The sequence below is a fragment of the Myotis nattereri genome (genome assembly GCF_964212035.1).
Source record: "Myotis nattereri genome assembly, chromosome: 20".
NCBI lineage: Eukaryota > Metazoa > Chordata > Mammalia > Chiroptera > Vespertilionidae > Myotis > Myotis nattereri.
The window spans coordinates 978,240-991,889 of record NC_138096.1 but is presented as its reverse complement, the minus strand read 5'-3'; the positions used below and the strand labels follow the sequence as shown (position 1 = coordinate 991,889).

Sequence of the window (13,650 nt, the reverse complement as noted above, 5' to 3'; positions counted from 1 at the left end):
CCCCGGCGAGCACCCGAGTGATGAGTACAAAGCAGACGCGCGGGACCCGGGACCCGGGCTGGAGAGGGCGGCGCATGCTCAATGAGCCAAACCTGGGGCGGAGATGCCAGCGGCTGGAGAAAGATGGTAGGAGGCGTGGCCAGGGGCGTGGCCTAGGCGTGGACTGGGCGGGAACGAGGCTGGGCATGCTCAGTGCGCCCGGGCCGAGGTGCCTGCGGCTGGAGGGGAGCCAGCCAGGGGCGGGTACGAGGGCGTGGCCGAGGGTATGGGTGGGGCGAAAGCGGGACTGCGCATGCTCAGTGCGCCGAGCCTGGGGCGGGGATCCTTGCGGCTGAAGGAAAGCCGGGCTGCGGCCGACCAGGGGGCGGGCACTGGGGCGTGGCCTTTCTTGGGCGGGGCCTGTCAGTGGCGGGGCCGCGAGAGGGCGCATGCTCAGTGCGCCGCGCCTGGGGCAAGCATCCCTGCGGCTGAAGGAAAGCGGGGCTGGGGCCGACTTGGGGGCGGGGCCTGTCGGGGGCGGGGCCTGTCTGGGGCGGGGCCGCACCAGGGCGCATGCTCAGTGCCCGCAGCTGCTCCCTCGGTCCAGTGCCGCAGCCGGAAAACCGCAGCGGTGGCGGCGGTGGCGGCGGCCGCGGGGGAGCGAAGGAGCCGGGCGTGAAGGGGGAAAGCCCTGAGGGCGTCACCGATAAGGCGGGAGCTGAGAGCCGGTGGCGGCGTCTCCCGGGCGGCGGACGCGGGGCGGCGGCGGGGGGCGCGAAGGAGGGCCGGCCGCCGTGATTTTGACGTTTCCTGAGCGTCGTGCCGCCGGCCGCCCCCGCCCGCGCCCCTGCGCCCGCGGCCTGACGGAGGGAGCGCAGCCTCGCCATGGCGGGCCTCGGGCCCCGGCGCCGGCGCTGAGCCCCCGGCCGCCCCGCGCTGCAGCCGCCGCCCCCGCCGGGCGGCCGAGCGCAGACAAAGGGGAGCGGCGTCGCTCACGCGCGCTCGCGGGCGGGCGGCGGGGGCGGCGGCCGGTCCCGGGCCCGGCAGCGGCGGCGGCGGCGGCCGGAGGCGGGGGCTCCCCGCGCGCGGACCCCGAGCCGCCCCGCCGTCCGCGCGCCATGTGAGCGCCCGCGCCCGGCGCCCAGCACCCCGCGACCATGGGGGACGCCGCGGAGACGCGCGAGCTGCGGAGGACGTTCATTGTCCCCGCCATCAAGCCCTTCGACCACTACGACTTCGCCCGCGCCAAGATCGCCTGCAACCTGGCCTGGCTGGTGGCCAAGGCCTTCGGGACAGGTAGGCGCCCCCCGCCCCGCGCCCCCCTCCCCGCGCCCCGCGCCCCGCGCCCGGCCTCCCGCCCGCGGGCGCCGGGAGGGAAGGCAGGAGGGACCCTGGCGGCGGGTTGGGGCCGGAGCCCGGGGTCGGGGCGGGGACGGGGCCTGGGGAGGCGGGGGGGTCCGGCCGGGCTCCTGGGATTGGATCGCGGACGGGTTTGTTTTGGGGGCAATTTGGACGGGTTGCGACCTCTGGTTTTCATCGATGCCCTTTGCTCCCCTCCTTGCGATGCACCCCCCTCCCCCCCCGCAACCCCCATAATTGTGCCCGCTCCGCCGGCCGATCTGAGCTGGTGTCTGTGTGGCTGGAGGACGGAGGTGGGGGGGATGGGGGGTTTGGGGGGGCGGGGGGCGTAGCTCTGCCTTGATTTTGACACTTGGGACGAGGTGCCGCCCGGGCTCCCGCATGTCAGGCGCCCGCCCGCCCGGCCGGCCGGGTCGAAAGGCGCCGGGATTGGCTCGTCCTCCGCTCGCCGGGGTTGCGGGCGCCCCGAGCGCCGCCGAGATTGAGCCCCGGGGCAGTGTTTCCATTTCGTATTTGCCAGGGAGACATAGTCCTTTTTTTTTTCTCTTTCTTTCCTTTTTCCTTTTCTCCCAAAAACGGATGTTGGCTTCATCCGTGGAGGGGAAAGAAGCACTCGCCGCCGTGGGGTTTTTTATTTGTCCTTTTCAAGCGGGAGAGGGCTTGCCAGGCCTCGGGCTGCTGACGCGCTCCCGCGGACCCAGGCTTTGGCAGAATAACAGGAAAGGGCCTCCCGCCGGGACTCGGCGGCCGCGGCCCGGGAGCCCGCGCGGCGCCCGGTCGCTGGGAAAACCGGAGCTTTGCCTCGGAAGCTGCGCCCTTTTCTCGTCCGGCGGCTTTTAGGGGCCGTTGTGTAAGGTGTCTGGGCCCCCCGTTCATCCCTTTGGGGCATGTGATGCATTGGCTGGGAAAGCGTCCGAGCGTTTACACGCTTGTCTCCAGGTGTGAAGGGCCGTTTGGGGAGCCAGGGGTTGCACGGCAGCCTGGGAACCAGGAGTTCAGCGTTGGGTTCGGTTCGGTTTGGTTCCCCATCAGGGCACATGCTGATCCCCGGTGTGGGGCGCGCAGGAGGCAGCGGATCCGGGATTCGCTCTCATCACTGAGGTTTCTCTCTCTCTCTCCCTCCTTCTCCCTTCCTCTCTGGAGTCAATTTATATATATAGTTTGGGGAGGTGGGGTGGGGGATGGCTCACGCCCCCCCTTAGAGCTGTGGCAGGGGTGGGTCAGGATTTGACTCACTCCTGTCGCTCAGCGGCGCCCAGCCGAGTATTCTCCCCACTGCTCGTTTTCCTTAACGTGGGAAGGAGTCTCGGTGTTTGGGAAATTGTCTGAATCCCTTTCGCGGGAGCAGTCACATTCCGCACGATTTCACGTAGATGCGCGTGGCGGCTTTCTTTGCGTTTGCATCCTCGGGCTTTGGTTCCGAAGGAGGAAAAGATGTCAGGTGTTTTAAAAAGCGGGCATCAGGCGGAGACGTGATTTTTTTTTTAAAAAGTCATTTTGAAAGAGCCTGCATGTCCAGGGTTTCTCTGGAGCGGAGGGTCCGGTCACACGCAGGAGGGGGCGCAGAGCTTTGCTGGGGTGTTTTTATTTCCCGGCACCTCGGCCACCAGCAGCGAGGAGCGGGGATGTGTTTCAGCCCACGAGGAGCAGAAATGGAGGCCGAGTCCGGAGAGAAGGTGCCGGAGGACCTGTGTGCCCCAGCCGCGCCTTCTCCCGGAACCCAGGACACTCGAGCCCGGATGTCAGCCAGCAAGTGGCCCGGGGTCGCCGAGGCTCCTGACCGGAACTGCCTCCTGTCTGTCTGTCTGTCAGACTGTCAGGCATGTCCACTAGCTCCTGGGCCCAGGAGGGACATGTAGCGAACTCGCTTCCGGAAGGAAGGAAGTGAAAGGAATCGCATGTGAGCGGCAGCCCTGCTGGGCCGGGCCCGGGCTCCAGGCTGTGCCCTGAGGTGCCCATTTGGGGTTCGGGGCTCCTGGCCCCTCGGTGATGCCGGTGCTGGGTCCCCCCTTCTAAAAAACCCTCGCAACGCACAGAGAGGGCACACAGGCTTCCCGCTCCTGTCACGCTTTCCCGAGGGCGGGGACGAGTCGGGATCTGACCGGCTCCCGGGGTTTGGCGACGCTGCAGACTGGGCATGCCTGCAGACTGGGCATGCGGGGATCCCCAGCCCTCTAAGCACGTCGCTTCGCTTCTTCCCACAGCAGCCCTCCCTGCGCTGCTCCCGGTTAGCAGATGAGGGAGCTGACACATCTGGCCAGTGGTGGGTTCCGCAAGTTCAGGGCTTTCTGCGCTCAGAGCCCTGCCCCTTCCCGCATCTGCGGAGTCATCCCATCGGCAGCTGTAAAGTGTGCATCCAGTGCTCCGTAACCGGCTCCCTTTTTCCTTTAAAGAGTGGGCCCGTCTTAAACTAACTGTCGGATGGTTTCAGTGGGTATTGTTGGTACTTGGTAACATTTGCCTGGGCAACCGTTGGAATGTCTGAAAACCCAGGAAAACCCAGCCTCAGGACCTCAGAGCGACTTAGAAACAAAAGGTGAATGCGGAAAAAAAAAGGTGAATGCGTTAGCAGCCCTGCTGTGCTGGCACATTTTATTTCTTAGCCGATGCTCTTTCAAAGCATAAATGCATACGGTGTGAACAGGAAAAGGGGAACGTTTTCTTTCTCCTGATGTCACTATGCTTCATTTGCTGCAGACACTTATGCAGCGAATGCTAACAGACTTCATGTTTCAAAGGTTTTACCTAATAGTAGTCAGTTAATCATTCGAAAATCAGCCCGACTTTGCTCTGATTAGTAAAATCACTTCTGTAGCGATGCGGTATAGGGTGTTGGGGCATGTATTTTGTCGTTTACCATGATAAACTGTCTAACTTTTGACATAGTCAAGAGTAGCCAATTTTAGAAGCAGATGTTGAGAAGTCACTTAAAATGGTAGCTAGAAGTCCCTTGTGGGCGTAGAATGAAGGTGTTGAGCCATAAATGAATAAATAAAGCGTGGGCGCCGTCACACCTAGAAAGCAGGCGGGTGGAGGCTCACCTCCTCTGAAGTCCTGTGTCAGAAGTCTGAATCGGCTCCTCTTTTCACTGAAATGGTCTGAGGAGTCCGGATGTCAGCCGTTCCTTTTGTGGAAGAATGCAGACCCGGTTTTGATCAAGTCAAGAGTCGGCTTGTTTGGATGCGTTGTAACCAGTAAACAGATACTCTGATGACTGAGCAGGGCCAGGAGCGGGAGGGCAGCCTGCCCGCGCGGCCAGGATGTCACCCCGTCGCCCTGAAGGTCCCGCTCCCTCAGTCCTTCGGAGGAAATGGTGGGCGCGAGCGTCTAAACGACTCGCTTCCTCACCGAATTCTTGCGTGTGGCGATCTTAGCATGCACTTCCTCATGTCACTTTATCATGTCACCTCTGTCCAGTGGTATCTCCCTTCCGGGCCATTCAGTGGAGTACAGCATCAAATCACTTGCTCTTACAAGCACGCCTGACGCTGTGTGTTTGTCCCAGCACATGCTGGAGGGCAGGAGCCCGCTGGTGCTCACGCCGGGGGTGACGGCGGGCCAGGGGGCCAGGGCGCGCTGCCCTCAGGAGGGTGCACAGCAGGGGCTGGTGTGGGATGTGCTGCAGGAGCCAGCAGGCCATTCCCAGGAGCTCGAAGTGGGTTGGGACGGAGGGGACAGCTGCTCACAGAGGAAGGGAAAGGGAAGGAGAGAGAGAAACATCAATGATGGGAATCATGGATCAGCTGCCTCCTGCACGCCCCCTACTGGAGATAGCCCGCAACTCGGGCGTGTGCCCTGATCAGCAATCCCACCGTGACCTCCTGGTTCACAGGTCGACGCTAACCACTGAGCACGCCGCACGGGCTGCTCACAGCTACTGAGAACTTACACCTACGGCGTCAGGCACTTCCATGTCTTATCTCACTTTAACCCCAGGACATGAGGATGACAGGAGGCTGGCCAAGAGCTGGAAACTGTTAGTCACTCCAGTTACACGGGGGAGCCCGAGGCCCGGGGGGTAGGAGCTCATCCGCGCCACCCCCTTCCGGAGTGTACGCTCTGCCCTCTTGACCGCTGCCCAAGAGGCGCTAGGTAGTAGGGGGATCCCAGCATTCTGAATGACTGGACTTGGGGTGCCTGGGGAGGGCTTGAATTAAGGGCAGTCTGTAAGAGCATGCGGCCACCTGAGGTTTTAGGGAGGATGAGGTCACCTGAGCCTTTGAGAGTCAGTGACTGGGAGGGTGAGTCGCGATGCCATTGGCGGAGGGGGAGAGAGCTGCGGGTGGAAGGCACGCCACCTTTGTTTGAGGAAACCTTGAACTTGGTGCGTTGGCCACATCTCCAAGAAGCTGTGATGCCGCTGGCTGCAGGTGTGGGTGTGGGGACGATGGAGGGAGGAGGCCGTGTATGAAGTGTAATTGAACTTGGAAGTAGATGAGATCACAGGGGCGAGAAGACCTCTCAGGCAGGATCGAGGGCAGTGAGCCCTTCGAAAGCTTTGGGGAGCCCGAGGAAAAGGAGGCCGAGGGAGAGCCGTTGGGTGTGGAGAGAACTACAGGGGTGATGCTGAGGCCCCGGGAGGAGGTCTTACAGCGCAGGCGCGGTTTAACCGGGCCTTTCCCCTCCGATTGGAGCTCCAGCAGGGAGATACGGTGACCGTGGAACTGCCCAAGGAGGGAGGTGGCGGGCCACTGGGCCCTGGAGGGAGGGCAGGCACTGCAGGTGGAGGAGCTGGTGTGCGCAGGCCGGAGGCTGAGACCCAGGCCGTGTCAGTGACGCAGCTCAGCCCAGCGGGTTCGGGGAGGTCGCGTGCCCAGCGGGCTGGGGGAGGTGGCGTGCCCAGCGGGCTGGGGGAGGTGGCGTGCCCAGCGGGCTGGGGGAGGTGGCGTGCCCAGCGGGTTGGGGGAGGTGGCGTGCCCAGCGGGTTGGGGGAGGTGGCGTGCCCAGCGGGCTGGGGGAGGTGGTGTGCCCAGAGGGTTCGGGGAGGTGGGAGACCCAGCTGGAAAGGTAGAGTGGGACAGAGCTGTTTGAAGGGCCAGCTTAAGGAACAATGGATTTAAAACTAGAATGACTAGTTCACTGAGCACGTACTAGTATTTTGTGAGAGAGTGAGGAACAGAGAGAAGGGCGTTCAGGGCAGAGCGGCCAGAATGGCAGAGGCAGACAGCTCTGCAGGGGAGGGAGTGTGGCCGCAGGAGCTGGGCAGGGGCAGGGCAGGCCTCCCTGCAGGTCACAGGGAGGGCTTAACCCTCAGAGAGGTCCGAGGTCTTTGAAAACCCGGCTCGTTGCTGGCGTAGACGTGACCGGCTTGCTCTGGGGATAAGCAGGCCTGGCTGTGGGAGAGAGTGGTTGGCTGGAGCCGGGACGAGGGTGGACGCGTGGAGGAGACAGGTGTAGGGGTAAGTGCCTGGCCTGTGACCGGCGCTGACCGCCGGGGCCAGGGGCACGGGGCTCCGGCCAGAGAAGGGTGGGTTGGGACTGGATTTGGTGATCGGTGTGATTTGGGGGTGGAGAGCGGGACGGGGCTGGGGATGACCCCGAGGTTCCGACTGGGCAGCTAGTGGCTCCTGGATGGAGGGGACCCTGGAAGATGCTCATGTTTGGGAGGAAAGATTGATTTGGGGCATCTCAAGGTTTTGCAACTTTTTTTCCAGAATAATTTCAAAACCTAACATAATCCAGGGAACTCCTGAGTGCCCCGGACCCAGGGTGACCGATTGTTAGCATTCTGCCCCGTGTCTTTTATTCTCTCTCTTTTCCCCTCCCCCCCACGCGCTCACACACACACACACACACACACTCACACTCACACACGCTCTCACACACACATGCTCACACTCTTACACATGCGCACGCACACACATACGCTCTCTCACGCGCACACATGCTCACACTCTTAAACACACGCACGCACTCGCACAGATTCTTAGCTCATCTTGCACGGTTCCCGCTCCAGCCCCGGAGCAGCCTTTCTCAGGGCACGGCCTCCTTCTGGCGGGCAGGGTCTCAGAAAGCAGCTCAGAGGCGCGGCGCCCATGGAGGCAGCGAGGAGACCCACGTGGTGCACACATAGCCCGTAGCTACGTCAGAGAGGAGACCCGGGCTCATGCCCACACTCCCATTGCCGGCCTCCCCAGGTCACTCACGCCCCCTTCATGTGTGTGACCCCTTGTCAGGGAGAAGCCGGCTCCCGGGTGGAGTTGAGGCTCCCTGTGCCGCCCCGTGAGGAGATGAGAGCCGGAGGAGTGTCACGGGAGAGGGCGGACTGTGAGCTGAGGAATGCGGCCCAGCACCTCGCCCGCCCGCATGTGATGGGGAAGGAGGGAGCGAACTCTTCCCTGGCATCTGCTCTGAAGACGCCGCCCTGGGTGACTGTCCGGGGGCCGCCGTGGCGCCAGGACACTGGACAGAGACGTCTGCTGTCCTTGGCCCCTCAGTGTAGTAGGGAGTGACTGTCCTGTAGGGAATGAGTGACCCCGGGGGCCAGGGCCGTGCCCTGAGGAGGTGGCGCTCATGAGTCTGAGTGGAAAGAGCCCCCGCGTGCAGGTTGAAGGAGGAGGAGGAGGAGGGCTGAAGGGGCGGCCTGTGCGCACACAGAGGGGAGAGCTGGCGCTGTAGCAGCAGAAGACGTGTTGTCGGGCCCAGGGCAGGGGGAGGGCGCTGGAGTCGAGGAGGGTCGCAGGCACATCTGTGGACCTGGGGACTCAGACCTCCTACCAAGGACGTGGGTGAACAAAGACTCATCTTTTTTTTGTGTTTTTTTTTTTTAAGTGATTTCAGAGAGGGAGGGGGAGAGAAGCATCAATGATGAGAATCATGGATCAGCTGCCTCCTGCACGCCCCCTACTGGGGATCAAGCCCACAACCTGGGCCTGTGCCCTTGAGTGGAATCGAACCTGGGACCCTCCAGTCCGCAGGCCAACGCTCTACCCACTGAGCCACACCGGCTAAGTCAGGACTCGTCTCTTTAAGTCCAGTGCCCCCATCGTTCCCACTGCTGGTGCCACCTCCATGGCAGGGAATGTGGGCGAAGAGGCCTGAGGTGTGGCTTTGAAGGTGATACTGCGGCCGAGGTGAGTGGCCGGGAAGCCTTCACTTCTCAGAGGAACCTCGCGTGCCCTGGCACACGGAGGCCGCGGGCAGCTCGCCAGCTTCATGGGAAACGATAGCAATCGCCTTGAGCAGCACTCCCCGTCCCTGTCCCCGTGCCCGTCCCTCAGGCCTTTCAGGTGATGGCGGCTTCCAGGCTCAGATCCGGGAAGTGTGATGACCCCGTCGGGTGGGTGGTGCTGAGGCTGGTGCACAAGAACAACCCGCCCGCGCCCCTGGCAGCCGCTCCCGGAGTCCCTCTTATCTGGGCCGCACGCCGGGGAGAGGGCGAAACCTCTTATCGCTGACGCCTGTTTATCTCCTAACGTGCCGTTTCGGTTCATTGGTTTCAAAACGTGACACATGTCCAAACTGTTCTTAGGAAACGGAGCCTGCACTGTTGGTAGCAATGAGACCTTTCCCAAGTTGCCTCTGAAACATATAGTTCGTGAAGACCTGGTTTTAAAGTGACCTGTTTGGGCCCGGCCGGGTGGCTCAGTGGTTGAGCATCGACCTATGAACCAGGAGGTCACAGTTCAGTTCCCAGTCAGGGCACATGCCGGGTTGCGGGCTCCATCCCCAGGGTGGGGGTGCAGGAGGCAGCCGATGAGTGATTCTCTCTCATCATGGATGTCTCTCTCCCTCTCCCTTCCTCTCTGAAATCAGTAAAAAAAACATGTATATATGTAAAGGGACCTGTTCTTTGGGGTGGAAAGGTCTCTTTCTGCTGTTTTTATGCTGTGGGCCCTTGGCTCCCCTGGCTGTGGGAGGTTTGAAGCTCACCTTGTACCTGGGGTGGGAGTGGGATTGGTAGACGGGCCCTCGGAAATGGTCAGGTGTGGGCACAGGATGGGAAAGCAGCCACTAACTGGGTGGATGCACAGGGGTGATGGGTGAGGGGGAAGTTCGTGACCCTGATAACGAGCAGTCTTTTAGGGGGTCTCTCAGCTCCCGGGATGCTGGGTTAGGGTGGCCCTCAGCTCCTGGGGTGCTGGGTTAGCGGGTCCCTCAGCTCCTGGGGTGCTGGGTTAGGGGGTCCCTCAGCTCCTGGGGTGCTGGGTTAAGCAGGTCCCTCAGCTCCTGGGGTGCTGGGTTAGGGGGTCCCTCAGCTCCTGGGGTGCTGGGTTAGGCGAGTCCCCACGCGCACACGCCTTCTGTGGTTCCCAGCGAGCTGTGTGCCCTGCCCGGCAGCCGGCTCGCCGCTGGTTAGTGCAGCTGTGGGAGGAGAGTGCTTTCAATTATTAAATGGGAGGATATTTTTAGATCTCCCCCAGATCCCAGATTGCTCCAGCTACTCTTGACCTCCTTCCAGAGTCCTGCATGGTCCCCAGCTGTGCAGTGGATATTTCCACGCGGTGTGCGTGCGGCCACCCCCCGCTCACTGGCTCTCCCTTCGCTTCCTCCCCGGTGTGAGCTGCAGCTGATCTCCCCGCTGCCAGGCCTGACTCCCAGGGGACTGCCCGAGCATCACTCACTGTGTGGCTCTCTCCTGCGACACTCAGGGTCCCTCGTCAGCTGTCATGGAAAGGCCTCGATTCGTTCTGTGCGTCACTGACCGGACATTCGAGCTGCCCGTTCAGGACCCTCACTCTCCCGGAGAGGGCGGGCGGTGACCTAGAGCCCGGATGCCCGCCTGTCCCTGTGGGGACAGCCCTGGCTCTCGTCCTGGCTTTGCTATAAAGCATGGAGCCCAGTTAGGAGAGGGGGGAAGCAGCGACAGAGTAGAGACGGCAGGAAAACAGTGTGCCCTGGCTGTGTGGTGTGTAAGCTGCCCTCCGTGCCCGCTGAGTGGGTCAGTGGGTAGGATGGGCGTGGCCGTGGGAAGGTGGAGATTCCCAGCTGAGCTGTGCAGGGGTTTGAGGTTCTCGGGTGAGGCCTCAGTCCCGAGTGAGCTGTGCCTACATCTCCCGGTTGACTGCGTACATGGGGGGAGTCACTGAAGTCCTGTGCGGTCTTCCGGCTCAGTGTGTGTGCGCATGCATGTGGCTCAGTGTGTGTGTGCGCATGCGTGTGGCTCAGTGTGTATGTGCGCATGTGTGTGGCTCACTGTATGTGCGCATGTGTGTGGCTCACTGTATGTGCGCATGTGTGTGGCTCACCGTGTATGTGCGCATGCGTGTGGCTCAATGTGTGTGTGCATCTGGCTCCCTGTGTGTGTGTGTGTGTGTGTGTGTGGCTCCCTGTGTATGTGCGCGTGTGTGTGGCTCAGTGTGTGTGTGCGTGTGGCTCACTGTATGTGCGTGTGTGTGTGGCTCAGTGTGTGTGTGCGTGTGCCTCCCTGTGTGTGTGTGTGTGTGTGTGTGTGTGTGTGGCTCCCTGTGTATGTGCGCGTGTGTGTGGCTCAGTGTGTGTGTGTGCGTGTGGCTCACTGTATGTGCGCATGTGTGTGGCTCACCGTGTATGTGCGCATGCGTGTGGCTCAATGTGTGTGTGCATCTGGCTCCCTGTGTGTGTGTGTGTGTGTGTGTGGCTCCCTGTGTATGTGCGCATGTGTGTGGCTCAGTGTGTGTGTGCGTGTGGCTCACTGTATGTGTGTGTGTGTGTGGCTCCCTATGTATGTGCGTGTGGCTCCCTGTGTATGTGCGTGTGGCTCAGTGTATATGTGCATGTGGCTCCCCGTGTATGTGTGTGTGTGTGTGGCTCAGTGTGTATGTGCATGTGGCTCACTGTATTTGCGTGTGCGTGTGGGAGACTTTCCCTGGAGCCACTAGATCAGAGCCTTCCCCCTCTGGCGCCGTGGTCTCCTTTAGGACGCACTCGGAATGGTGTCTGCGGCAGATTTCCCTCCATTTCAGGTGCTCTCCAGGTCTGCTCAGTTTAGGAATGGCCACTGTCATTTTAGGAGGAACCTTAGTGTCGATGGCACAGTCGTCATTACTGGGCACATTGTGTTTCTTTACGGAAACCCTGTAAGCGCGTCCCTCTGCTCCTGCCTAGAAAATGTGCCAGAGGAGCTCCGAGAGCCGTTCTACACGGACCAGTACGACCAGGAGCACATCAAGCCGCCCGTCGTGCACCTGCTGCTGTCGGCCGAGCTGTACTGCCGGGCCGGCAGCCTCATCCTCAAGAGCGACGCCGCCAAGCCCCTGGTGGGCCACGACGCCGTGGTGCAGGCCTTGGCGCAGAAGGGGCTCTACGTCACCGACCAGGAGCGGCTGGTGACCGAGCGGGACCTGCAGAGGAAGCCCATCCAGATGGTGAGCCTCCGCGGGGCCGGGGCGGAGGGCGGGCTCGCGTGTGAATGTGTGTCAGTGTCCGTGCGCGTGCCTGAGTGACCTCCTGACGTGTCTCTGCCTGTCACACGTGTCAGTGTAGTTACTAAGCGTGAGTTTTTCTGTGGAAAACACGGCGAAGGACACTGAGCTGGCCTGGGCCAAGCAGGCAGGGCCTCGCAGTCCCTGGAGACAAGGCCCGTGTTCAGGTCACCGTCTGCTGTCCCCCTTAATAGATATTTTCATTGATTTCAGAGGAAGGGAGAGGGGGAGAGAAACATCAGTGCTGAGAGAGAATCACGGGTCGGCTGCCTCCTGCAAGCCCCCTACTGGGGACCGAGCCCACAACCCAGGCCTGCGCCCTGACCGGGAATCGAACTGTGACCTCCTGGTTCCTAGGTCCACCGCTGAGCTACAGCCGGCCGGGCTGCTGCCCCTTTAGCTTGGTTTACAGAATGCTGGGCGTCATGGAAATGGTGTTGGAAGGAAAACGGCCACACATCTGATGAAGTCTCGCTCCTCCATGAGGCGGCCGTGCTCGGAGGCAGGGGAGATGTGTGTGGGAGGACAGAGGAAGGAATGTATGTAGTTAAAGAAAAAAGCAAGGAATTATGAGCGTGAAGTAGGATGGGCCAAATCAGTTCACCGTCTGGCACTAAATGAGGTTGTGACCTACTTTGCTTTCTGCCTTTTTCTTTTTTTAAAAACCCATTGTATTACTTTTAAGGAAGGAGGTAATGTAAGAGTTAGCTGGTCATTTGCTTACAGGTGGGCAGCTGAGTTGTCCGGACGGCGGGGAAGGGCTTCAGCTCCGTGGTGGCTTCAGGTTCCCGTGCTCACTGAGTTTTGGGGCCTGCTCTGCGGGCACGTCACCTGCGAGCAGCTTGCAGCACGGGGAGCAGTTCCTCTCTGACGTCCCCTCTGGAGGGTCCCTGCCCGGCTGCTGCCGCCGCTGTGCGTGTCCGCGGTCCGCAGGCCGAGTGCACGGTCCCAGGTCCCCACGGCTGGGGGTCCGTGTCTGCTGAGCCGCTGCCCACGCACACCGATGGCAACGTAACCGTTATCGCTCACGCAGGTGAAGCACCTGTATTTTCCACGTTGTTTCCTAGCACAGTGTGTGTGTGTGTGTGTGTGTGTGTGACTGTGAGTGTATGTGTGCCAGAGTGTGTGTGGGGTGGGTGAGTGTGGGTGTGGGAGTGTGTGTTGGTGTGGGGGGGGTGGGGGGGAGTGTGTGTGGGGGGTGTGTATTGGTGTGTGGAGGGGTGAGTGTGTGTTGGTGTGTGAGTGTGGGTGTGGGAGTGTGTGTGGGAGTATGTGTGAGTGTGGGGGGGTGGGGGGAGTGTGTGAGTGGGGTGTGTATTGGTGTGTGGAGGGGTGAGTGTGTGTTGGTGTGTGAGTGTGGGTGTGGGAGTGTGTGTGTGTGTGTGTGGTTGGGGGGAGTGTGTGTGTGTCAGTGTGTGGGGGGAATGTGTGAGTGGGTGTGTATTGGTGTGTGGAGGGGTGAGTGTGTGTTGGTGGGTGAGTGTGGGTGTGGGAGTGTGTGTGGGAGTATGTGGGGGGGTGGGGGGAGTGTGTGAGTGGGTGTGTATTGGTGTGTGGAGGGGTGAGTGTGTGTTGGTGGGTGAGTGTGGGTGTGGGAGTGTGTGTGGGAATATGTGTGAGTGTGGGGGTGGGGTGGGGGGAGTGTGGGGGGGGAGTGTGTGAGTGGGTGTGTATTGGTGTGTGGAGGGGTGAGTGTGTGTTGGTGTGTGAGTGTGGGTGTGGGAGTGTGTGTGTGTGTGTGTGGTTGGGGGGAGTGTGTGTGTGTCAGTGTGTGGGGGGAATGTGTGAGTGGGTGTGTATTGGTGTGTGGAGGGGTGAGTGTGTGTTGGTGGGTGAGTGTGGGTGTGGGAGTGTGTGTGGGAATATGTGTGAGTGTGGGGGTGGGGTGGGGGGAGTGTGTGGGGGGAGTGTGTGAGTGGGTGTGTATTGGTGTGTGGAGGGGTGAGTGTGTGTTGGTGTGTGAGTGTGG

The 13,650-nt window shown here is 61.4% G+C and overlaps 1 protein-coding gene across 1 annotated transcript in view; it reads left to right on the top strand.

Annotated features, from left to right (window-relative positions):
* Nucleotides 1-1,136: 1,136 nt before the first annotated feature.
* The window catches only part of CAMSAP2 (calmodulin regulated spectrin associated protein family member 2), a gene marked incomplete at its 5' end in the record, with an annotated part of 36,608 nt that continues 24,094 nt past the window's right edge, over nucleotides 1,137-13,650 (top strand). The window contains 2 exons of the mRNA XM_081114423.1: nucleotides 1,137-1,275; nucleotides 11,365-11,624. Coding sequence (XP_080970549.1) covers nucleotides 1,137-1,275; nucleotides 11,365-11,624 — 399 coding nt within the window. The remainder of the gene's footprint in view (nucleotides 1,276-11,364; nucleotides 11,625-13,650) is intronic.